This window comes from Talpa europaea, assembly GCF_964194135.1.
Source record: "Talpa europaea genome assembly, chromosome: 16".
In the NCBI taxonomy this organism is placed as follows: Eukaryota; Metazoa; Chordata; class Mammalia; order Eulipotyphla; family Talpidae; genus Talpa; species Talpa europaea.
In genome coordinates this window covers 44791004-44811996 of record NC_140084.1, presented here as the reverse complement: position 1 = coordinate 44811996, position 20993 = coordinate 44791004, and the positions used below count along the sequence as shown (strand labels likewise).

The 20993-nt window shown below is 61.4% G+C and overlaps 1 protein-coding gene across 1 annotated transcript; it reads left to right on the top strand.

Annotated features, from left to right (window-relative positions):
• Positions 1-2626: 2626 nt before the first annotated feature.
• On the top strand, positions 2627-20231 carry EXOC3L2 (exocyst complex component 3 like 2; the record flags this gene model as incomplete). Its single annotated transcript, XM_084256803.1, has 11 exons — positions 2627-3149; positions 6489-7119; positions 9088-9199; positions 10436-10537; positions 10631-10731; positions 10903-11013; positions 12728-12863; positions 15738-15860; positions 16209-16364; positions 17243-17364; positions 19601-20231. The coding sequence occupies 11 exons, from the start codon at positions 2627-2629 to the stop codon at positions 19887-19889; spliced, it is 2406 nt and encodes an 801-aa protein (XP_084112929.1). The 3' UTR covers positions 19890-20231.
• Between the last annotated feature and the right edge of the window lie 762 nt (positions 20232-20993).

The following is a 20993-nucleotide window of genomic DNA, read 5'->3' as shown; positions in this document are numbered from 1 at the left end:
ACAGCCCCCGGGGGCCGGTGGGGGTGGCATCTGCGTAGGGGTCGGCTGCTGTGAGATTTTGGCGCTTTGGGGAAAGGCTGGCAGCGAGGAAGAGGAGGAGGGGCCGGGAGGGGGAAGTTTTGGTGGCAAGACATCCTGCAGAGTGGGGGGCTGGGGGCTTGAGGGATGCCTAGGAAGTGAGTCAGGGGCACTGGGCACTGGGGGGCGAGCAGGTGGCTGCAAAGGGCAGGATGTCAGAGCCTCTCAGCAGAGGCGCTGGCTGGCGCCTGGGCCCCGGAAAGCCATTGGGGTCAGTTTGGGAACAACTCCGCAGCCAGGGCTGAGGGTGTCGGCAATGACTTGAGGTGCTACATCCAGTTAGAGGGGGATGTAGGAGCCCGGGGCGGGGGGAGATCAAATCTGGTTTGAGCAATGTTGACTTGCACTGGGGGGATACTGGGACTTCCCTATGGGTGGGGGGGAGGTGGTCACAGCTATGGGGGGGATGTTGGGGCCAGTTCTGGGGGACGATGGAGCCATTGTGGAGATGAAAGTCAATTTGGAAGATGAAAGAGAAATCACTGTGTGTGTGTGGGGGGGGGGGATCAATTGCCCCCAGTTAAGAGAGTGCCAGGCAAGGGTTGTCATGGCGACCGCCTGGGGGGGCAGATAAGAGAACATGGAGGGAGGCAGGGATCCAGCTTCTGGGATCTGGAAGCTTGAAAATAACAGCTGAGTTCTGGAGACTGAAGTCAGGGAGGGAAAAGGGGGGCCTCCCACCCCAAGAGGAGGTGGTCTGGCCCACGGCCTGACCCACTCAAGGCCCGTTGAGCACCAGTCTCCCCCAAGCCCCCCCGTCCAGCCCCCCACAGCCGCCCGTCCCACTTAAAAACCACCTACGCGTCAGGCGGCGGGGGACGGGGTGGACACATCTGTCACGCGTCGCTGGAGGACGGGGACACGTCCTGAGAAACGCGTCCTTGGGCCATTTCGTCCTGGGGCTGCCACAACCCCAGCCGGAGCCGCGAGGCCGGATGGAGGGGCCGGGGCCCTCTCTGGACCCCGTGGGGACCGAGGTCATTCAGTGACACGTGCCGGCGTTGTCGTCGCTGTGCTGTGGAAACGGAGGTGGCATTTAAAGCGGATCCACTAGAGCCAGAGAGACAGGCGGGGACAGCCGGGGAATAAATAGCAGCTGCAGGTACGACGAGCTTGCCCTTCAGAGAGAGCTGGACGGCGTGAGGCGCGCCTGTTTCTGATTCGGGTCTGGCAGGCAAGTCTGAGTCTGTCTGGGCGGACACACCCCGAAGCCAGGGAGAGCCCGCAGCGAGCAGGCCAGGCGGCAGGTGGCTTCCGGGTGCTCGGGCGCCCCAGGGCCCTCGGCCTGCGGCTCCAGCCTGCGCGGCCTGCTCCCTACCCACCTCTCCGGCTCAGCTCATCACCCCTTTGCCTCCCAGTCCAGCAGGGAAGTCCGGGCCTCCTTCTTTTGTTTCCTGTTGAGCGCCCATTCCCCAAGTGTCTGCCCTACGTGCCGGGGACACCGTGGTTCCCAGTGTGACCAGGATAACCTCAACTCTGCCCTCTTGGAACTCACCATCCAGTGGGGCGACACAGACCCATCCCCAGAGAATGACAACCCAGAGTGGGCAGGGCTGGGTAGGGAAACCGTGAGGAAGAACCTGACCCAGCTTGGGCTTCAGGGAGGGTTTCCTGGAAGAGGGGGCATTAGGGCTGGGCCCACAGAGAACAGCCTTCCATGTAGAAGGGGCCACATAAGTTGAACCCAGAAGAGCCTGTATGAGGAGGAGAACAGGATGGTTCTCTGATGGAAACAGCAGGTGGGCCAGGGGAGAGGCCTGGATTTGGTGCCCAGGACTAGGGAGTCATGGATGTTTAGGAGAAGGGGTAGGGGGGGCAGGTTTGTGCTCAAAAGGTCCTCAAAGGTAGGCTAGAGAGGCCAAGGCCAGCAGCAGGAGACAGGGGAGCAGGCTGCCCAGGGAAGCAGGAGGGGGCTTGGACAGTGGCTGGGGCTGTGGAGAGGGAGGAGGCAGGGACTCAGGAGCCAGAACTGGCAGGACTCCAGCAGGCCCCGCGAGGGCAGGGACTGGGCCTGCCTTGGCCCATGCTGGGTCACTAAGGCCTGAGCAGGGCAGGGTCCATCCGCTATCACTCCCCTGCCCCCCGCAAGCGCCGACCTCCCAGGGTCTGTGATTCTGGACAGAAAAACCGGGATGGTTTTTGCTGAAGAAGTGGATGGGGCAAGGTAGCAGCTGGAGGGGCGATGAGGCAGGGGCCTGGCTGTAACCCGTTGTCCATGTAGACGCGGGGCCTACGTCCGCGTCTCTGCCCTTCGCTGGTTCTGCCGCCTCAGGAGGGTCCCCTCTCTGCTCTCAGCCTGTTTCCCCAGGGCTGGATGAGCCGGGGGTGGGTCCTGACTGTGCCCCTGCACCACGGTGGCATCCTCGGCTCACCCCTTTGCCCTTCTGAGCCTCAGTTTCTTCACCCAAGTGGGCCTAACAGTGGTCACCTCAGAAGACTGTGGGGTTCCCGGGGTCTGTGAGTGCTCAGACCCACTGCCATGGGCACCACCGCCGTCGGCAACGCCCTCGACGGCCCTTCATTTTCTCCCCCAGGCCCCGCCGTCAGAATGCCCATCCTCAAGAGTCTAGGGGTGGCAGACGCTAAGGTGCCCCGGGCGGGCACCCTGCCCCTGAGGTCTTCTCGGAACCCGTTCGAGGAAGTTCCGGGGCTGGAGGAAGAAGAGACCGGGGAGCTGGGGACCCTGCCCAACGGGACCAGCTGCCGCCGCCGCGCCACCCTGGAGAAGCTGGCGGGCCTGGCCCCCTTCCGGCTGGGTTGGTCCCCCGGCCGGCGGGCGGGCAGCCCTGGGGACGGGCCGCCCCGCTCTTTCCTGGGCCGTGTGCTGGCCCCCGGGATCCGCAGGTGCTCCGCGGATTTTGGCCTCCTGGCCAGGCTGCAGGGGGCCAGGGCCCAGGGCGAGGAGGAGGCGGCCGGGGACGCGGCCGGGAGACTGGCCTTCCTGAAACTGGGGCGCGGCTCCAAGCCCCGCCGCGCGTCCCTGGCCGAGAGGGTGGTGCCCGCAGGCGAGGCGGCCCCCGAGCCCCCGCCCAAGCTCCCAGAGCCCCCAAAGGTGAAGGAGCCGCTGTCAGGTGAGTGGGGGGCTGTGGCACGGGGCCCCTTTGCGTGTTCCCACCCCAGGCTTCACCCTAGCCCCAACCCCGGCCGCCCCTGGGCCCCACCACCGAGCACAGGCAGCCTCCGTCTCCCCATCTCTGTGGACAAGGCCAGAGCTTGCCAGCGGCAAGGGCCGCGTGCAGACTCAGCGGCTCAGCCATCAGCCTCGGCCCTCGCCACACCTGCCCCGCCCCCTCTCTACCTGCCATCTTCAACCTCACCCCCATAGCCCATGTCCAAGGACACGCAAAACCCCCCATTGGGATCCATTTTCTTCAGTCACCTCCGAGTCCCACTTTCAACCCTTCCTCCCTCCCTACCTGCCAGTTCAGCCGCCATCCTCTCCCCCTTCCAAGCAAGCACGTTCAACCTACCGCCCCTCCTCACCTCCAGACTGTACCCCATGCCCATCCTGACCCCAACTTCCCACCCAACCTCCTCCTTCATCCCCAATTCCTTCTCCTCTTCCATCCCAGTCTGCACCGCAACCTAACTCCATCCCAGTCCTAAATGCCGGGGTCCCACCCGCCACCTGCAGCTTCATCCCAGGCTCAACTCACGTCCAAACCTCACCTCCAATCTCAGGCCCACGCCCCAGCTCTTCCTTCATCGCCCAATGACACCCACCCCCCAAATCTACCATGTTACTCGGGGCTGCCACAACCAAGCCCCACAGACGGGGTGGCTTAGGAGGCCAGCAGCTCATTCTCGCACAGTTCTGGAAGCCAGAATTTGGAGACTGAGGATTGGGGTGTCATGCGCCCTGAGAAACCTGCAGGGGCCCCTTCCTCACCTCCCGCTTCTGGCACTGTGCCTGCAACCCCTGTGGCGGCTGCGTCCATCATGCCTGTGCTCCGCTTCCCAGGGCCTTCTGGGGCTTCGGTCACCCCACCTCGGTGACCAACTTCCCCTTTGAATAAGGACGCCACTCACCTTGGATTAGACCCAGGCTGTACCCTCATGTGATCTTGATCACCTCTGCAAAGACACCCCCAAAGAAGGCCCCACCCGAGGCCCTGGGGTTAGCATTTCACATACCTTTACATGGGTAGGGGGCACACATTCAACTCAGCACACCCCATCTGCACACGGCCCCAGGACTGCCTCTGCCCCCTCCCCACCGCTATTCCAACCCCATCAGCAAGAGCCACCTTGAGACCCATCCACGTGTTTAGCCCCAACCTGTCCCCAGCTCCAAACGCCACCTTGACCCCCATGGCATTGCCCGACACCATGACAACCGCCAACCCGTGTCCTCTTTCCTCCAAGCCGTGCCCTCCTCGCCCTGTGCAGCTTCTCCCCTGCCTCCCTTCAGCCTCACCCCTAACACCCAGCCCATCTGCATCCTCATTCTGCTCTACTCTCAGTTCCTCTCTAGACCCTCAGTTTCAAACCCCACTCAAACCCACCCCTCCTTCATTCTTTTTTTTTTTTTTTTTTTTATAGAGGCATGCTTTTATTTATTTATTTATTATATTTGTTTGTTTTGTTTATACATGCACCGGGCACAGTCAGAAGCGCGGGAGGGTGAGAGAATTCACCAGAGCCAGAGTGGGGAGCAGAGCAGGCAGAAGGACTGAAGTACACTGCTGAGGGGAGCAGCGGGTGGCAGGAGAGGTCTGCGCACCATGTGGGATCCTCCTCCGGTGGCCGGGGAGCAGCCGGGGATCGAACCGGCGCCGCAGAGGCCGCGGGCAGCTTCGCAACCCAGCGCTCAACCGCTGCGCCACCGGGGAGGCCCTCTTTTTTTTTTTTTAAGATTTATTTATTTATTTATACAAGCACTGGGTACAGTCAGAAGAGCGGGAGGGTGAGAGAATTCACCAGAGCCAGAGCGGGGAACAGAACAGGCAGACTGACGAAATACACTGCTGAGGGGAGCAGCGGGCGCGGCAGGAGAGGTCTGCGCGCCATGTGGGATCCTTGCCCAGTGGCCGGGGATCGAAACGGTGCTGCAGAGGCTGAGGGCAGCTTCGCAGCCCAGCGCTCAACCGCTGCACCGTGGGGGAGGCCCCCCGTCCTTCATTCTTAACCCCATCTCCACCCTATCCGCACCCCCATCTTCAGTCCAACAGCAACACAAGTCCAGACTTCATCTTCAAGCTCATACCCTTTCCTCACCCTCAGCTGTCACCCAAACCCATCTCCACCCACACTCCCCCCCAGGGAGCCCCCAGATGTCCTTCTCAATCCTTTCCCATTCCCCTCTACAGAGCTCACCCCCAAATTTACCCCAATCCTAAACTCCCTCATGCCTACTCCTGCCTTCATCCCCTTCCACCTCCAGTCCCATCTCTGATACTTTATCTTCATCCCCAACCCTGTCCCAAATGGCCCCCCATAGCTGAACCCCACCCCACCCTGTCTTCATCTTCTCCACCCGTCCCGCCTGCTCCCAGCCTCCCAGGTCCTCCTCCGCCTCCTCGTCCTGCGATGCCCTCCGCTTCCTGGCAGAGGCTATTTCAGCCCCTGCTCCCTGGGGACTGGGAGGGCACTGCAGGGAGGTGAGGAGGGGGTGACTGGAGCCCCCGCCTTCTGGAAACGGATGGGCAGAAATAGCGCAGGCCAGGAAATAGTTTCTCTGCCAGGGAGGAAGTGGAGGGGGGTGGAGGTGTCGGGGTAACCCTGGGCCGTGGGACCCTCCCTCTGGCTTCCCTCGCAGTCTCCTGGGGGGGGGGGAAGGTCTGAACTCAGAGTGCCCAGTCACCCCCCAACTGTGCCCACCCCCCAAGGACCCCCATCTCTGTCTTGACATATCCCCTCCTCACCTCCAAGCCCCCACCCTGCCAGGGTCCCCGGCTCCCCCAGCCCTCTGCCCCCTGACCTGGCAGGGATGGTCCTTCCCTCAGTCACCCCTGCTTTCTCTGACCCCCGTTGCACTTTTCCTACCCTAACCCCCTAACCCGCTCCTTGACACCCTCTCCCCGGCCTGGACCCCTGGCCGCGCACCCTGACCCTCTCCCTCAAGCGCCACCTCCCCTTCTCGCCACACTCCCGCCACCTTCCCGCCCAAGCCCCCTCCTCCCCCCTTAATCTCTCCAGCCCCCCAGGTCCCGGCGGGCCCCCTGATCCTCTGCTCCCCCAGCCCCCTCTCTCCCAGCCCGGCACCTCTCCCCTGCTCCCTAACCAAGCCCCAGTCTCCTCTCCTCCCGCGGCCCTCGCCGGGCCTCCTGCCCCCCCAGTCTGACCCCTCTCCCGAAGCGCCCCACTTCTCTCCGCACCACCACCTTCTCCCCTGACTCCTCCCCCCCAGCCCCTCCGTCGTCCCCCCCCCCCGCTCTGCGCCCCCCTGATCTCGCGCTTTGCCCCCCCAGTGCTGGAGATCCTGAGCCTGATCCAGCAGCGCGAGCTGGCGCGCGCCGACGAGCACATCCTGGAGCTGGAGGCGGAGGAGCTGGCGGCGTCGGGGGGCGCGCCCGGGCCGCCCAAGGCCGAGGGCGCGGGCGGGGGCCGCCGGGCGCGGGACGTGGCGCTGCTGTACGAGGCCCTGCAGCGCGAGCTGTGGGCGCTGGTGCGCGAGACGCTGGCGGGCCCCGGGCCGGGCGCGGGCGCCGGGGCGGGCGCCGTGGCGCAGCTGGGCCAGGTGCTGGTGCAGGAGGAGGCGGCCGACGGGCGCCGGGGCCCCGGGGCGGCCCGCAGGCTGCGCGCTCGCTGGGCCGAGGCGGTGGCGCGCGCGGCGCGGGAGCGCCTGGAGGCGGCGGCCCCGGGCGCGCCCGGGGGTCTGGCGGGGCAGCTGGAGGCGCTGCGGGCGCGGCTGCTGGAGGACATGGGCGTGGTGCGGGGCCGCCTCGCGCCCGCCTACCCCACCAGCCTGGGCGCCTTCGGCGTCTACCTGCGCGGCTACCACGGCGCGCTGGCCGAGTGGCTGGGGGTCGCCGCCCGCCGGAGGCTGCCGCTGGCCGACCGCTATGCGCTGCTGCACTGGCACAACCAGGTGTACCCCAGGTGAGCGGGGCCCCGCGGAGAGCGCCCTGCCTGGGGAGGGCTGTCCCCGGGGCACACAGAGCCACCGCCCCCAGCCCTGGCCTCTTCAGACCACCTGGGCACAGACCCCCTTTCACCCCAGCACCGCAGCACCCATGATCGAAATTTCCTCCGGTTCTGAGCGCTGGTGGCATCTGCCATCCTAGAGTGCGGGGTGGCCCACCCTTCTGCTGTTGGCTTAGCTCTGTGGCCGCTGCCAGCCCCAGGCCTTAGCTTCCAGCGCTGGGAGTTAATTGCAAGGTCAAGTTATAGGAAAAGGGGGGGTCAATGATGCTAAGAGTCTGGGGTTGTAGGTCAGCAGCAGTGAGATTCAAGAGGGGACCGCTCTGCTGGTCCCAGGTTCTTAGCACCACCGAACTTTCCAGACCTAGAAGCTCTGTATGGCGGACTGTCCTAGAAACCCAGCCCCGGGACCCCATCAGTCCACACCCGTGGGAGAGCACAGCCCCAGCCTCGGTGCTCCCCACTCTTCCCACGCTGGGCCCTCGCTCAGCAACCCCATCCTCCAGACCTAGAAGCCCAGCGCAGCCCACGCGTCAGGCCTCACACCACAGGGTCACTCAGGCCTGGGATCCACGCCGCGGAGTCCGAGAGCTTTAGAACTGTCAGCAGTTACGCTCTCGGACCCCTACCTAGGCCCACCCCGGCGGGTACCTTAGTCTCGTCGACCCTTCCAGACCTAGAACCAGTTACCAACACTGGTCCTTCCAGTTCTAGACTCTCAGCCCGACCCACTGGGGGGTCCCCTCTGCTCTGAGACCCTTAGCCTCGTGGGTCGGTGCTAGTCTCCGCCTCCCGGCCCCCTGCGCCTAGGGCCTGGGCGCACCCACTGTCCCGTCTTGAATCTCCCTGCTGCTGACCTGAACCCCAGACTCTTAGCATCCTTGACCCCCCCTTTTTCTATAACTTGACCTTGGCAACCCCTAGACCCCTTCCCTGGCGCTGTCTCCAGGGCATCACACTACTGACTCCTGTCAGCCTCGAGCTTTAGAATCAACGGCACGTTCACCCCCAGAACCGCAGCGCCTACGAGCCTTTGAGGCCTAGACCTTAGCTTCCTCCCCTCCGGGGTCCCCAGGCCCCCGGCACTCGACTCAGAACAGGGCGCTGTCAGTCCCTCAACTTCTATCTTCTTAGCACCCAGAGCCACAGCACCCTGGGCGCCCTCAGTCCTAGCCTCACAGCTCTCCAGCCATCGCATCCTGAACATCCCATCCTCGGGGGCGGGGGCGTGTGGCGGTGCACCCCATCGGGGCCCCGGTCCCCGACCCACTCCGTGGAGGAGGGAGCTGGCCGCACCCAAACCAAAAGCTGGAGCGTGAAGGGCTGCCACAAACAAAGTCAGGAGGCTGTCACGAGCAAGAGCCTCCACCCGGCTCCCGCCGGGGATGCGTGTTCGTGGCGTTCCCGCCATGCGCGAGACACGGAGGCCGTCGGGGAGTCTGGAAGGCTTCCCGGAATGATGAGAAATGAGTCGAGTCTGCTTTGCAGGGAGATGATGCTCGGGCTGTGCAGTAAATGCGTGGGGGTAGGGGGGTGGGGGCGCCATGGTGTTGCCCAGCCGCAGAGCAAAGGGGGGAGGCCAGGCGAGAGGGCAGGGACCAGGGGGCGGCGGTGGAAGGGCAGGTGGGCGCGTGCGTCTGTCCAGAGAGACCACTCACGGGGGGGACCTCGCGTGCCAGGTCATCAGGGCTGGGCTTGACCCTTCCGTGTCTTGCTGGGACACCATCCATCAGGGAGCTGACTCAGAGCGCTGGAGCCAGGGGAGCAGCTATTCCAGAGACTTCCTTTGAGGGATGAGCAAAGCTGGCCCCGAGAGGAAGGGAGTGGCTCGGGGTCACACACTTGGCAGGTGTGGGAGCGGGGGAGGGTTTGAAGGCCCAGCCCTGTCTCTCACCGGCCTCCCTATCTCTTACCCCCCACGACCAGAGAGGTCCTAGGGCTGGTGGATATGGTCGCCCTGGAGAATGGGGAGCTGGGGCCCCTTCTGTCCCCCGGCACCTTGCGCAGCTTGGAGGATGAATGCGTCACGGATGTTAAGGTACCAGGACTTGGCGGTGACCATTCGGGGACTGGGAGGCTGGGTGGGAGGGGTCACACCGGTTTGGGGGCGCTCTCCCCTCCCCCTTTTGCTATTTCCAGCTCCCTTTCCCCTTTTGGATTTCTGAGTTCTGTCCAAAAGACAAAGAAATGCAAGTCTCTGCAGATCACTTTTCCCTTGAGTTCTTTGGCCGTATCTCAAGAGACGCAGAGATGCAGCAGAGGCTCAATGCACTGCACTCGAACACTCCCACCCACAGAGCAGGAGACTCAGTCACAAAGCTCAGCTCACAGACCGAAAGACTCACATGGAGACATCACCAGGGGGCCATCCCGGTGGCCCAGCAGTTGAGCGCTGGGCTGCGAAGCTGACCGCAGCCTCTACAGCGCCGGTTCAATCCCTAGCCAGTTCGATCCCCGGCCGGCCAGCGAGGGTCCCACATGGCGCGCAGATCTCTCCTGCCGCACCCGCTGCTCCCCTCAGCAGTGTATTTCGTCAGTCTGCCTGTTCTGTTCCCCATTCTGGCTCTGGTGAATCCTCTCACCCTCCCACGCTTCTGACTGTCCCCAGTGCTTGTATAAATAAATCTTTAAAAAAAAAAAACAAGAGAGAGACATCACCAGGGCATCAGGCACTCACGCCAAGCAGCTGCCCAGCTGCAAACCCCGGCTGCCCCGGGGTAGCCTCTTCATGTTCAGTCCTGCCTCAAAAATCAGAGTCCGTGCACCTTGAGAGCCCAGAACCCTAGCATCAAACTTGTCTGGATTCTCAGACTCTCTGAAGGCAACTGTGGACCAAAGACTCAGAGATGTGTAACCCTCGAATCCCAGATCCGCGGAATACTTGAATCCCAGAATCTGCGAATCTTGAACTACTGGGTGGTCAGAAAAGTCGTGATGTATTTTTTTCTGTTTTTCAAGCAAAACTGCATCATGTTCCGACAACCTAATAATTGTTTCGCAGATTCTGAGAGCAGAGTGTTGCGATCATCCAGTAAAGAGAGACCAGACCCTGAAATAGACGCTCTGGCTGTGAGATGCAGGAAGCTAAAGCCGCAGCCTCAGTGTAAAACTCCAAGCGTGGACTTTGGAAAGGAAGGGACTGGGGAGGCTTCTTGGCCCGGCCTCCCTCTCTAGCAAGACTCAGGCTATGGGGATGGATCAGGGCTTAAGAAAGCGAGAGAGAGGCACCCCAGCAGCCCCCCACTCCTACATCTCCCCCACCTCCTCTTTCCAGGCCCAGACTCGGGCAGCACTGCTCCAGGTGCTGCAGGAGGACGAAGAACTCTGGGGGAGCACGGAGGCCAGGCCCAGCAGCCTGGCACAGGATGTGTGTGAGGTAGGGGCAGAGAGGAGGAAGGGGGTCCACTGGACAGGGTGGGGAAGTGGGACCTCACCCCTCTTCACTCCTTCTCATCCCTGGATCATGAAGCTCCTGGAAGAGCACACAGAGCGAGCACCCCGCATCAGCCAGGAGTTTGGGGAGCGGATGGCCTACTGCTGCCTGGGGGGGCTGGCAGAGTTCCTGCAGAGGTATGGAGGCTGGGGCAGGGAGCGTGTCTGGGGGGGCAGACAGCAGGATCCAGCAGAGGCGAGATGACAGCCAATTGGATATGGAGGGACAGGGGTGCTTAAGTGGGGTTCACAGGCTTTGCTGGGTGGTGCCCCATCTGTCACGCCCCCCCTTCCCTCTCCTCCCTCCAGCTTCCAGCAGCGCGTAGAGCGATTCCACGAGAACCCAGCAGTCCGGGAGCTGCTACCCGACGTCTATATCAGCAGGACTATCTCCCTGGTCAATTGCGGGCCCCCCCTGAGGTAAGAGCCCCTCAGTGTGTGAGGGAGAAGGCCAATTCTGGGTGACAAGCCAACGGGGGTGCTTGGGCCCTGGATGGAAACTGCAGGCCTAGCCCAGGGAGGCACGGACAGGCACTAAACCTGGGGGCCCTAAGAGAACCCCAGCATCACACAGGAGAACGACAAGAGTTTTCATCGCCCTGGTGCCTTAGAGTCAGAGCAGCCAGACCCAAACATTCCAAGAATGACAGATGCTTTTTTTTTTGCCTTTTCATCTTACTTTCCTTTTCTATTAACTTGCTTTGGATTGCATTTTTTAACTGGGTGATGTACTCACATGGTTTAACATGCAAGATACGACAGGGCAGGCCCCGCACCTCTCCCCCAACTTCCAGGCCCACAGTCATTGCTCCTCTCTCCCTCTCCCGGCTCTTTGCAGCAGCAGCTAATCCATTCAAATGCATGCAAATCTGTATATACGCGTCACACAGATGTATGTATAGAGGCGCATGTTCTGTTCAGATGCGTAGTCCACATATATAACTATTGTTATGGGCAGAGATATGATTGTTTCCTTTTAATTGTAAAGTATTTTTAAAAAGATTTATTTACTTATGCATATAAGAACTAGGGTGCAGGCCAGAAATGCAGGGGGTGAGAGGAGTCACCAGAGACAGAGTGGGGAACAGAACAGGCAGACTAACGAAATACACTGCTGAGGGGAGCAGCGGGCGAGGCAGGAGAGGTCTGCTGCGCCATGAGGGTAGCTCCCTGGCTGGGATCAAATTTGTGCCACAGCCGTGATAGCACTGAGACATAACCCCTAGGCCAGCAGGGAGGCCCTTCCTTCCTTTTCATTTTAAAAGCAAATGGGAGGCCAGCGAACACTCTGCTCTTGCCCCTGTAACATCTCAGGGATCTTTCTGTGGACCATCAAGAGGTCCTGCCTTCCGTTTCCGGATCTGAACTGTATTCCGCTGTGGGATGGAGCTTGGTTTGTCTTATCTGCCCCCAGGGCCAGAGAGCTGGCCTGCCCCGCCCTGTCAGCCCACAGTGTGGGACTGAGAGACACACTCCCAGGGGGAGCCTGAGGTTTGGGTAGAAAGTACCCAGCTGCCTATGATCAGGCTGTTCCTTCAGCGAGGGAGGGCTGTTCATCAGCTGTCGCCAGGGCAAGGAGCAGGCTCCAATTTGGGGAGCCTAGATGTTCAGGATTACACTTTCAGAATGGCAGCCACCCCACCCTCACCCAATCAACACCAAAGAGGGCCTCCTTGGTGGCACAAGGGGGTAAATCTCAGCACTCAGCCACTGCAGCATGAGTTCGATCCCCAGCCAGGGAGCTGACCCACATGGCACAGCAGACCTCTCCTGTCTCCCCGCTGCTCCCCTCAGCAGTGTATTTCAGTCAGTCTGCCTGTTCTGTTCCCCACTCCGTCTCTGGTGAATCCTCTCACCCCCTGCATATCTGGCCTGCACCCCAACTCTTGTATGCATAAATAAATCAATCTTTAAACAAAAAAAAAACCAAACACCAGAGAGACCCCTTTCTCCCCACACACCCCACGCCCCAGAAATCCCCTGACAATTCTCAGTCTCCAGACCCTCGCCCAGTTCCCCATCTGCACTATCACCCCCATGCTCACAAACTTGGATCCATCTATGGGGAGGGGAGTCCAGGCACGGAGCTGAGATACTGGGCGTCCTTGACTTTTGCTCCCACTGATGTCCACAGGGCTCTGGCCGAGCGCCTGGCCCGGGTGGGACCCTCTGAAAGTGAACCCGCCCGGGAAGCAGCAGCCAGTGCGCTGGACCGAGTGACCCGGCTCTGCCACCGCGTCCTGGCCGACCTGCTGTTCCAGGAGCTACAGGTGCGTGTGGCAGGGAGCTGGGGTGAGCCCCGCCAGGAGAGGGGAGCCTGCCCCCAATCCCACAATTCCTTTCAACCCAGTGCTCGGGAAGCAGGCAGAGGTGGGGGTGATGGCCCCCACCACGTCTGGGTTGTCTGGGGGTGGGTGGCGGGATGAAGGAAGGAAGAGGTGGGAAGTTACAGTCAAGGGGGGCATCAGAAGGAGGGGCCTAACACTGGGTGGAGGCCTCCCCACTGAGGTCCCCCAATTCCCTGCCCAGCTTGTCCTAGACTCTGGAGCCACCATTCACCGACGACTGCCCAGAGGGGACTGTGGGGGTGGGGGGCGGGAGCGCGGGGCATGAGGCAGAGACGCGTGTCTGCCCTGGTTGTCACACAGCCCAGTCCATGTTGGGCTCCCCAGGATGGATCTGCCCTTCCTTCTGACGCCCTCTCCTCCCACTTGCTCCTGCCCTCGTTACTCCACCTTCGTGCCTCCACCTCAGGACCACTCTTCCCGCCAATAGGCCTCTCTCACCTCTTCTGCATCTAGACTCAGATTTATTTATTTATTTATTTATTTTTTAATTTATATATACAAGCACTGGGTACAGTCAGAAGCACAGGAGGGTGAGAGAATTCACCAGAGCCAGAGCGGGGAGCAGAGCAGGCAGAAGGACCGAAGTACACTGCTGAGGGGAGCAGCGGGCGGCAGGAGAGGTCTGAGCGCCATGTGGGACCCTCCTCCGGTGGCCTGGGAGCAGCCGGGGATCGAACCAGCACTGCAGAGGCTGCGGGCAGCTTCGCAACCCAGCGCTCAACCGCTGCGCCACGGGGGAGGCCCCTGCATCTAGACTCAGATGTCACCTCCCCAGCGGGACCCTCCCTGACTGCTTATTCAATGTGGAAGTGCTGAGACCCCTTCCCTGCCCTGCTGTCTCCTTTAAAAGAAAACGTGTCTCCTCTCTGGAATGTTAGCTCCTCAAAGGCAAGAATTTGTTGGAATGTTTCTAAAACCACTTTTTATTATGGAAAATTTCAAACGCACTAAGAAGGAGGCAGAGTGACAGGATGACACCCACACACACACACACACACACACACACACACACACACCCCTGCAGACCAGCTCCAGCCAGTACCTAGCCCCGGCCAGTCTACGCATCTTCCCCCACTTCCCCTGCCCGCTGGATTCTTCTAGAACAGAGTCCTGACATCCTATCCTCATCCATCAACACTTCAGGCCGCATCTCCGAAAGATAAGGAATCCATTTCAAACACACAGAACCTCGCTGCATTGTCATACACGACACAGGGAACCGTAATGCCTCAGTGTCATCAAATATCAGCTCAGGAATCACAGCCCCCCCAACACCCCCCCCCCACGTGCTTTTAATTATTAGTGAGACCTGGGCGTGATTTGTCTCCTTCGGTGCTATGTCCCTGAGCATTCCCCGATGTGTCCCCAGTGATCCATCTGGGCTGGGCCAGCGGAAGGGCTCAGAATGTTTGTTGAATGACTAAAAGGACAAATTCGTGAATCAAAGCAAGTGGGTGGGGGCACAGCCTGGGGGCGCGAGGAAGACAGTTTCTGCTCCGAGCCCGGCTGCCTGCAGAGGGATCTTGGGCACCGTGCTTGCCTTCTCAGAGTCTCTGTTTGCTCGTCTGGGCAGTGGGCACAGGTACCCCAGCTTCTCAGGTGGCCGCGAGGAGGCAAGCGATTGCAGCCCTAAGGCACTTAGCTGGGGACAGACGGCAAAGCAACAGCAACCTGGCCTGAGGCCCACGCTGTGCTAAGAGGCTGAGCTCATTTAATTTGCACTTTTTTCAACAAAAGCCCCCATTTTAGAGGTTCAGAAAAGCAGGTGTCTGTGGGAATAAGAGAGCAGGAAGGGGGTGCATCCAAGTGGGATAGGCACCAGCTTCAGACGCCCATGGATGGCAACCCCGTCTGTCCCCAGACACCTCACGCCCCCACCGCAGCAGCCTGCATCTGAGGGACTAACCCGCTGCCCAGCCTGCCTCCGGCATATCGTCCAGGGGCCTCCCTCCCTGCCCCCAAGGGGCCACTCGCTTGGTTCTGTGAATTGACTACTTGGATTCTCTGATCCCCCTCCTCACCCCTTTTCATTCTCTTCTTTACCCCTTTTTTCCCCTTCTAGCTCCACCCCCCCATCTCTGCCTCACCCATTTCAGTAAAGCACAAGCCTGACCTCCTCTCTCTCTTGCTCAAAACCTGCCATGGCTCCCCAGCACCCTGAGTGAAAAGTTGGGGCACCTCGCACAGCCCAGCAGGCCCTTCATGTTCTGCCCACCCACCCCCATCAACCCCATCTCTCCACCGCAATCACCAGTTCCAGCTGCCGGGGCTGTGGAGCCAAGCAGTTCCCCAGGACGCCGCCTCCCTTAGAAGGGCCCCAAATTGGTTTAATGCTCTGCAGTCACTGTGTCAAAGCTCCTAATATTTTTTGCACAAAGCTGCCAGACTTTCATTTTGCGTGAGGCAGGCTAATTATACCGATCACCTTGTCAGCCATCCTGACCTCTCTGGCTCTGACTGGCAAGCTCACCTGAAACTGGCACCTTTTTCACATTAGTTCTTCCTGCTTCTGGTTCAGCACCTCAGCTCTGGTGCCCTCTCCTCCAGGAAGACCTCCATGACTATGCTCACTCAGGCTTCCTAAACCACTCCTGCCCACTCTGGGTGGTCCCTGCCTGGGGAGCCATCTGTTTCCCCGTCTAGACCATGAGCCCCAGGAAAAGAGAGCAGGCTGTGCCCCCAGCACCCCACGGCCCTGGCTCCACAAGGTTTTGGTAACATACATGGACTTGGTAAGTGAAGAAACAGGGTGGAAGGGAGAGAGCTGAGGTCTTTTGCCCATTCTGTCCCACCCAGCCACACTTCAACAAGCTGATGCGCAGGAAGTGGCTGAACAGCACAGAGGCTTTGGACGGCATCGTGGGCACGCTGGGCGCGCAGGCCCTGGCACTGCGGAGGATGCAAGATGAGCCTTATCAGGTGCGCAGGGGGAGGGTTTTGGGGAAGGGCAGAACAGCGGCAGGGGGAGGTGGGCCTACATAGGAGGCGCAGCTGCTGCTGCTGCGTGCCCGGCAGCAAGCCCTGGGTTACTCAGGTGTTGGGCGGGGTGCAGACTGCTTTGGGACCTACGGGATATGGGGCCCCGAAGCATGGGGTGATGCCTGGGATGGGGCACCCTTTGAGGGTGGGCGGGGGTGTCTGCATACTGATGAAGGGACAGAGGGGGGTGCTATCAGGTAGGACAGCGTTGCCCCTGGGGACTCTGGGGGCAGCTGGCGGGGAGGGGGCTTCACCGGCGGCTCATGCCCCTCCGTCTCGGGTCCCCAGGCGCTGGTGGCCGAGCTGCACCGGCGCGCGCTGGTGGAGTATGTGCGGCCGCTGCTCCGCGGACGCCTGCGCTGCCGCTCGGCCCGGACCCGCAGCCGCATGGCCGGGAGGCTCCGGGAGGACGCGGCGCAGCTGCAGAGGCTGTTCCGGCGGCTGGTAAGTGCGGACCCGGGGCGGGGGGTCCCCGAAACCACGGGAAACCTAGGCCGGCGAGAATGCCCAGACTCCGCAGGCGCCGGCGGGGGTGTGAAATGCGACCCTCTTGCAAGTTTCAGCCGAGGGCAACATTCGGATCCTCGCGCTCTGCGCGCAGAGCTCGGCGTTGGCACCAGCGCTCGGAGCTCGCCTCGGGGCGCCCTCCTGAGCTGCGGAACGAGAATGTGGATGCGTATCCACTATTGTGGGGTTGGTTCAGTTAAACCCCCCTGCGCATACCTGGCACCCTCCGGGGCGCCGAGACAACGCGCTCTGCAGCAGCTGGTACCCTGGGCGCAGAGAGAAGCCGGTGCCCGGCGCAGCCGGAGTGTAGACTCTCAGCGCTCCCAGCCCAGGATCGCCAAATCATATACGCACCCTGCAGGCCTGGACGCGCACTCAAACGCTATTCCAGGAGTTTCCAGCATGGAGTCCTTGGAATGTTTTTGCTTTTTGTTTTTGTTTGCGCACGCGGGAGGGACCGTGGGGGGCGGCGGCGTGGGGATAGCTGCAGATTCAGCGCAGTTGTCACAAAACAAGAGCGCAGAGAGAGCGCTGGTCTCCCGCATCCAGCTTTCCCCGGTGGTGACATTTTGCAAACCTGGGCTAGGCGTTGAGGCGGCATCCGGGAGCCCCAAATCACCTGCAGCACTGACAGAGGCGGATATAGTAGATTTTTCTTCCAATGTCCCAAGGTCCCGGACAACGGCCGGCCACAGTCAGTCCTCGGCTTTACTTCACGGTGGAGAAAACTGAGGCCAGGAGGGCAGGGCCTGGGGGGCGGTGGTTCAGGGAGGAGGCCGCGGGGCGGGAGAGTGAGCCAGCACCTCTGCCTGCAGGAGTCCCAGGCCACTTGGCTGGACGCCTTGGTGCCCCATTTGGCGGAAGTCCTGCAGCTAGAAGACACGCCCAGCATCCAGGTGGAGGTGGGGGTGCTGGTGCGGGACTACCCAGACATCAGGTGAGAGCCTCCCCCACGCCGCCCGGCCCCTCCCTGCTCAGGGCGGCCAGCCCGAGCTCTCCCGGGGGGCCCTGGCATCCGTCCTCGCGTTTCCTGCCCTTGGGCGAGGGCGGGAGGCGGCGAGCGTGTCTGACGGCCGTTTCCTGCTGGAAGCAGGGCATTATTAATACGATTTCCCTCCTTCTGCCGCCGCCGCAGCCGCCGCCACCAGGGCTCTCAAACAAACAGGCAGTCACAGGAAGCCCAGCGCAGGGGGGCTCGGGCGCCCGGCGGCAGGAAGGGCCGGCCCAGCAGGGGGAGTCACGGGGAGGAGGGACGGGGGACAGCCGGGCACATGGGCGCACACGCACTGGGAGGGGGCCAGGCGCTGTTTCCACCCTGGTGGGCCACTTCCTGTCTGAATGTCCCTCTCTGGGCCTCGGGTGCCTCATCTGCGCCAGGGGGAGAGCAGGGCTCTTTCCAGAGTTCTGGGGGTGTCACCACCACCATCATCACCACCGCCCATGGTGACAGTCAGCACCTTTGCCTGCAGGAGTCCCAGGCCACTTGGCTGGACGCCTTGGTGCCCCCAGTTCTTGCTTATTGTGCCCTGATGTCAGACCTAAGAAAGCATCTTGCACATCCACCCGATAAATAAACCCGACCGACAATAGACGCTGTTCTAGAACACCGTGCAAGTGGAGGGTAGTGCTGTTCAAGTGCTGGGCATCATGGGTGGCAGGCAGGGAGGCAGGAGCTTTCCCCAAATGGCACAGCTAGCAAGTGGCAAAGCCAGGGCTTAGACAGTGACGGGCGGACGCTGCCCATCTCGCCACATTGTGAACGTCAGCGGCGGAGGGGCTGCTGCGGCGCTTTCCAGGCAGATGGACATTGGACATTAGGTGGCCAGAGGGACAACCCCAGGCCAGTGCGGAGAGAGGCACCACTGGGATTTAGGCTCCAGGGTGGAGGGCGAAGATTCTGGAGCTGATTCAGGATGGATGCTTCTGGTTCGAGGCTGTGAGGCTCATGTCCTTGACAAGGTGCACAGAGCGCGGGACTCCATGACTGGGGTTCCTGGACTTGAATATGAACTTGGCTGTGAAGCTCAGTGTGAGAGCGGTCAGCTGGGCTGGGAGAAGCTGTTTCAAAGCCAATTTGGGGGTTCTTGAACCACATTTTGGATGCAAGTGAGGATCCCAACCCAGAGGTGTGGGAAAATAAAGAGGCTAAACTGGGGTGAAGGTGGAAGTGAAGGTCGTGGAGCTCTGTTTGAAAGGACGACTCTGGATGGATGTTGGGCTCGGGATCTTGAGTTGAAATAGGGTGCGCCACATTCTGGAGCTGAGTTTTGGACGAGTGACCTGGAGCGGAGGGGGGAGCAAACGAGAAGTGTCCATTGTGCTGGATTCAGGGGTGAGGGCTGTAGACTGGAGTTGGTTTTGAGCATGAAGGTTCCGATTGGAGTGAGGGTCTCCCGGGGGGGTTTCATACTGGAGTATAATTTTAATTGATGGGTTGGGAGTGAATTGGGGGATGAAGGTTCTAGAAGGGCATCTGGTTGAGTGATCTGGAGCTATGGCCGAGGCCTCTGGCACTGCAGTGGTGGGGAAGTTCCCAGTCTGGCCTGGGGGTGAGGTGAGAGTTTGGGTGGCAATGTGGGTGAAGACCTGGCGCTCGGTGTGAGTGATGATGGTGGTGGAGTTGGAAATAAAAGTGAAGCTAAAGGGACTGGTTCGCTGGCATCCAGAGCTCAGTTAAACAGGCATGCTGGCACTGAGGTGGAAATTTAGGATCTATCTGGGCTAAGCTGGGGGTGAAGGTGGACAGTCAGGACCTGAATCCAGGGTGAAAAAAAAGATTCTGTGCTGGGTTTGGCGGTGAGGGTTCTGGAATGGATCCTGAGTAGGAAGATTTGGAAATGGCCGCAAGTGAAATTCTAGAAGGGGACTGACATGAGGGAGGGGCTGGGGGGCTGGTGAGACATCTGTGGGGGCCTAGTGTAGGGAGAAATCTGGTGAGAGGGAAGGATTTGGGGGTTGCTGAGGAGAGGAGAGATACCTAGGGGACCGAGGGAGATCTAGGGGGCTGGGGAATAGGGGGCGCATGGGGTAAAGGTGATATCTGGGGGGGCTGGGGGGCTGGGGGAGGAGGGGTTTGAGGAGACATCTAGAAGGGAGCCGAGGGACTCCAGAGATCAGGCAGGTTTAGGCCAGGCAGGCCGGGGTGGCATGCGCAGCTCTCCCTTCCTCCCCAGGCGCAAGCACGTGGCCGCCCTCCTGGACATCCGCGGCCTGCGCAACACGGCGGCTCGCCACGAGATCCTGGCCGTGGCCAGAGACCTGGAACTGTCTGAGGGGGGTGCCCTGTCACCCCCTCGGGACAGGGCCTTCTTCGCGGACATCCCCGTGCCCCGCCCACCTTTCTGCCTGGGTCTCCCCCTCTTCCTGGGCCGCCTGCCCCTCTCCCGGCTGGCCAGGCCCGGGTTGGCCTGTCTGCCCCGGCTTCGGCCTCGGCCTCCATCGAGGCCCCGAGCACAACGCTGACACTGTCCCCCGCCCTCTGCCTCAGTGCCCCCCCATCTTTGCTGCTGACAAACTGTCCTCCTGTACAGCCCCCACTCCCGGCTCCCTGCCCGGGGCCACAGAGCCCTAGGATGGGGCGATCCTTAGGGGTCTCCCTACTTAGCCTCCAATCCCTGTGCGGAAGAAAAACAGGCCAGAGGGAGCAAGGACTTTCCCAAGGCCACGAAGCACGTTCCCAGCCGTCCTCCCCAGCCCAGCCTGTGGTGAGCTGCGTTCTGGAAGGCTCTACAGAAATATCCCAGCGCCCCCCACCCCCCCGCCCTTTCCCCTCACCTCAAGGTCTGGCCTAAATCCAATGTATTAAGGAATGTACGATACTTAGAATAAAGAGGTTTCTATTTAACACAAGGAAGGGCTGAGTCCCCAGTGTGTGGGGGGAGGAAGGACCGGGGGCAGGGCCCAGGGCCAAGGGCTTCTCACACGCCCAAGGCCGGGCCAGGGTCCAGCTCTCGGGCAGCACCGGAGAGGCTGAGGGCGGCTCGCAGGCCCAGCGGCCAGGCCGCCTCGTGGACACCAAGCCCCGACGCGCCGCGCCTCTGCGACGGCCCTCGGCCGCCCTGAGCCCGGGTCCCTCGATCTGTCAGTGCCAAGCGCCTGTCCTCAGCTCTGGGCCTGGCACCTCCGCCTTGGCACGCGTGCCCCATCCATCCTTGGCCGGGAAGCCGTGTCAGGAGAGGAAGGAGGTTGGGGGCAGGGCGGGCAGCATCCAGGACGCCCTCCTGGGTTGACTCAGGAAAATCTCAGGGTGGGAAAAATTCCAGCCTCTCACCCCCAGCCCCGCTGCCGGATCCTGGTCCCCACCGAGACCTTGAGGTCATCTCCCTGCTGACCCCTGCCCCTCCGGTCCGGCTGGGCAGTCTATGATGGATGCTTCCTGGCATGTTTTTTTGTTTTTTTTCCTCCTGAGAAATCGGAAGGAGGAGGCAGCCAGGGGTCAGCGTTGGGGCTGGGGTTGGAACCTCACGCACGTTTGAACTCAGGCCTCTTGGAGCCCCATGGCTGTGTGACCCCCTAGCCGGAAGTCCTTCTCTGGGCGGTGGTTTCTGTCCCTTTCTGGGGAATTGC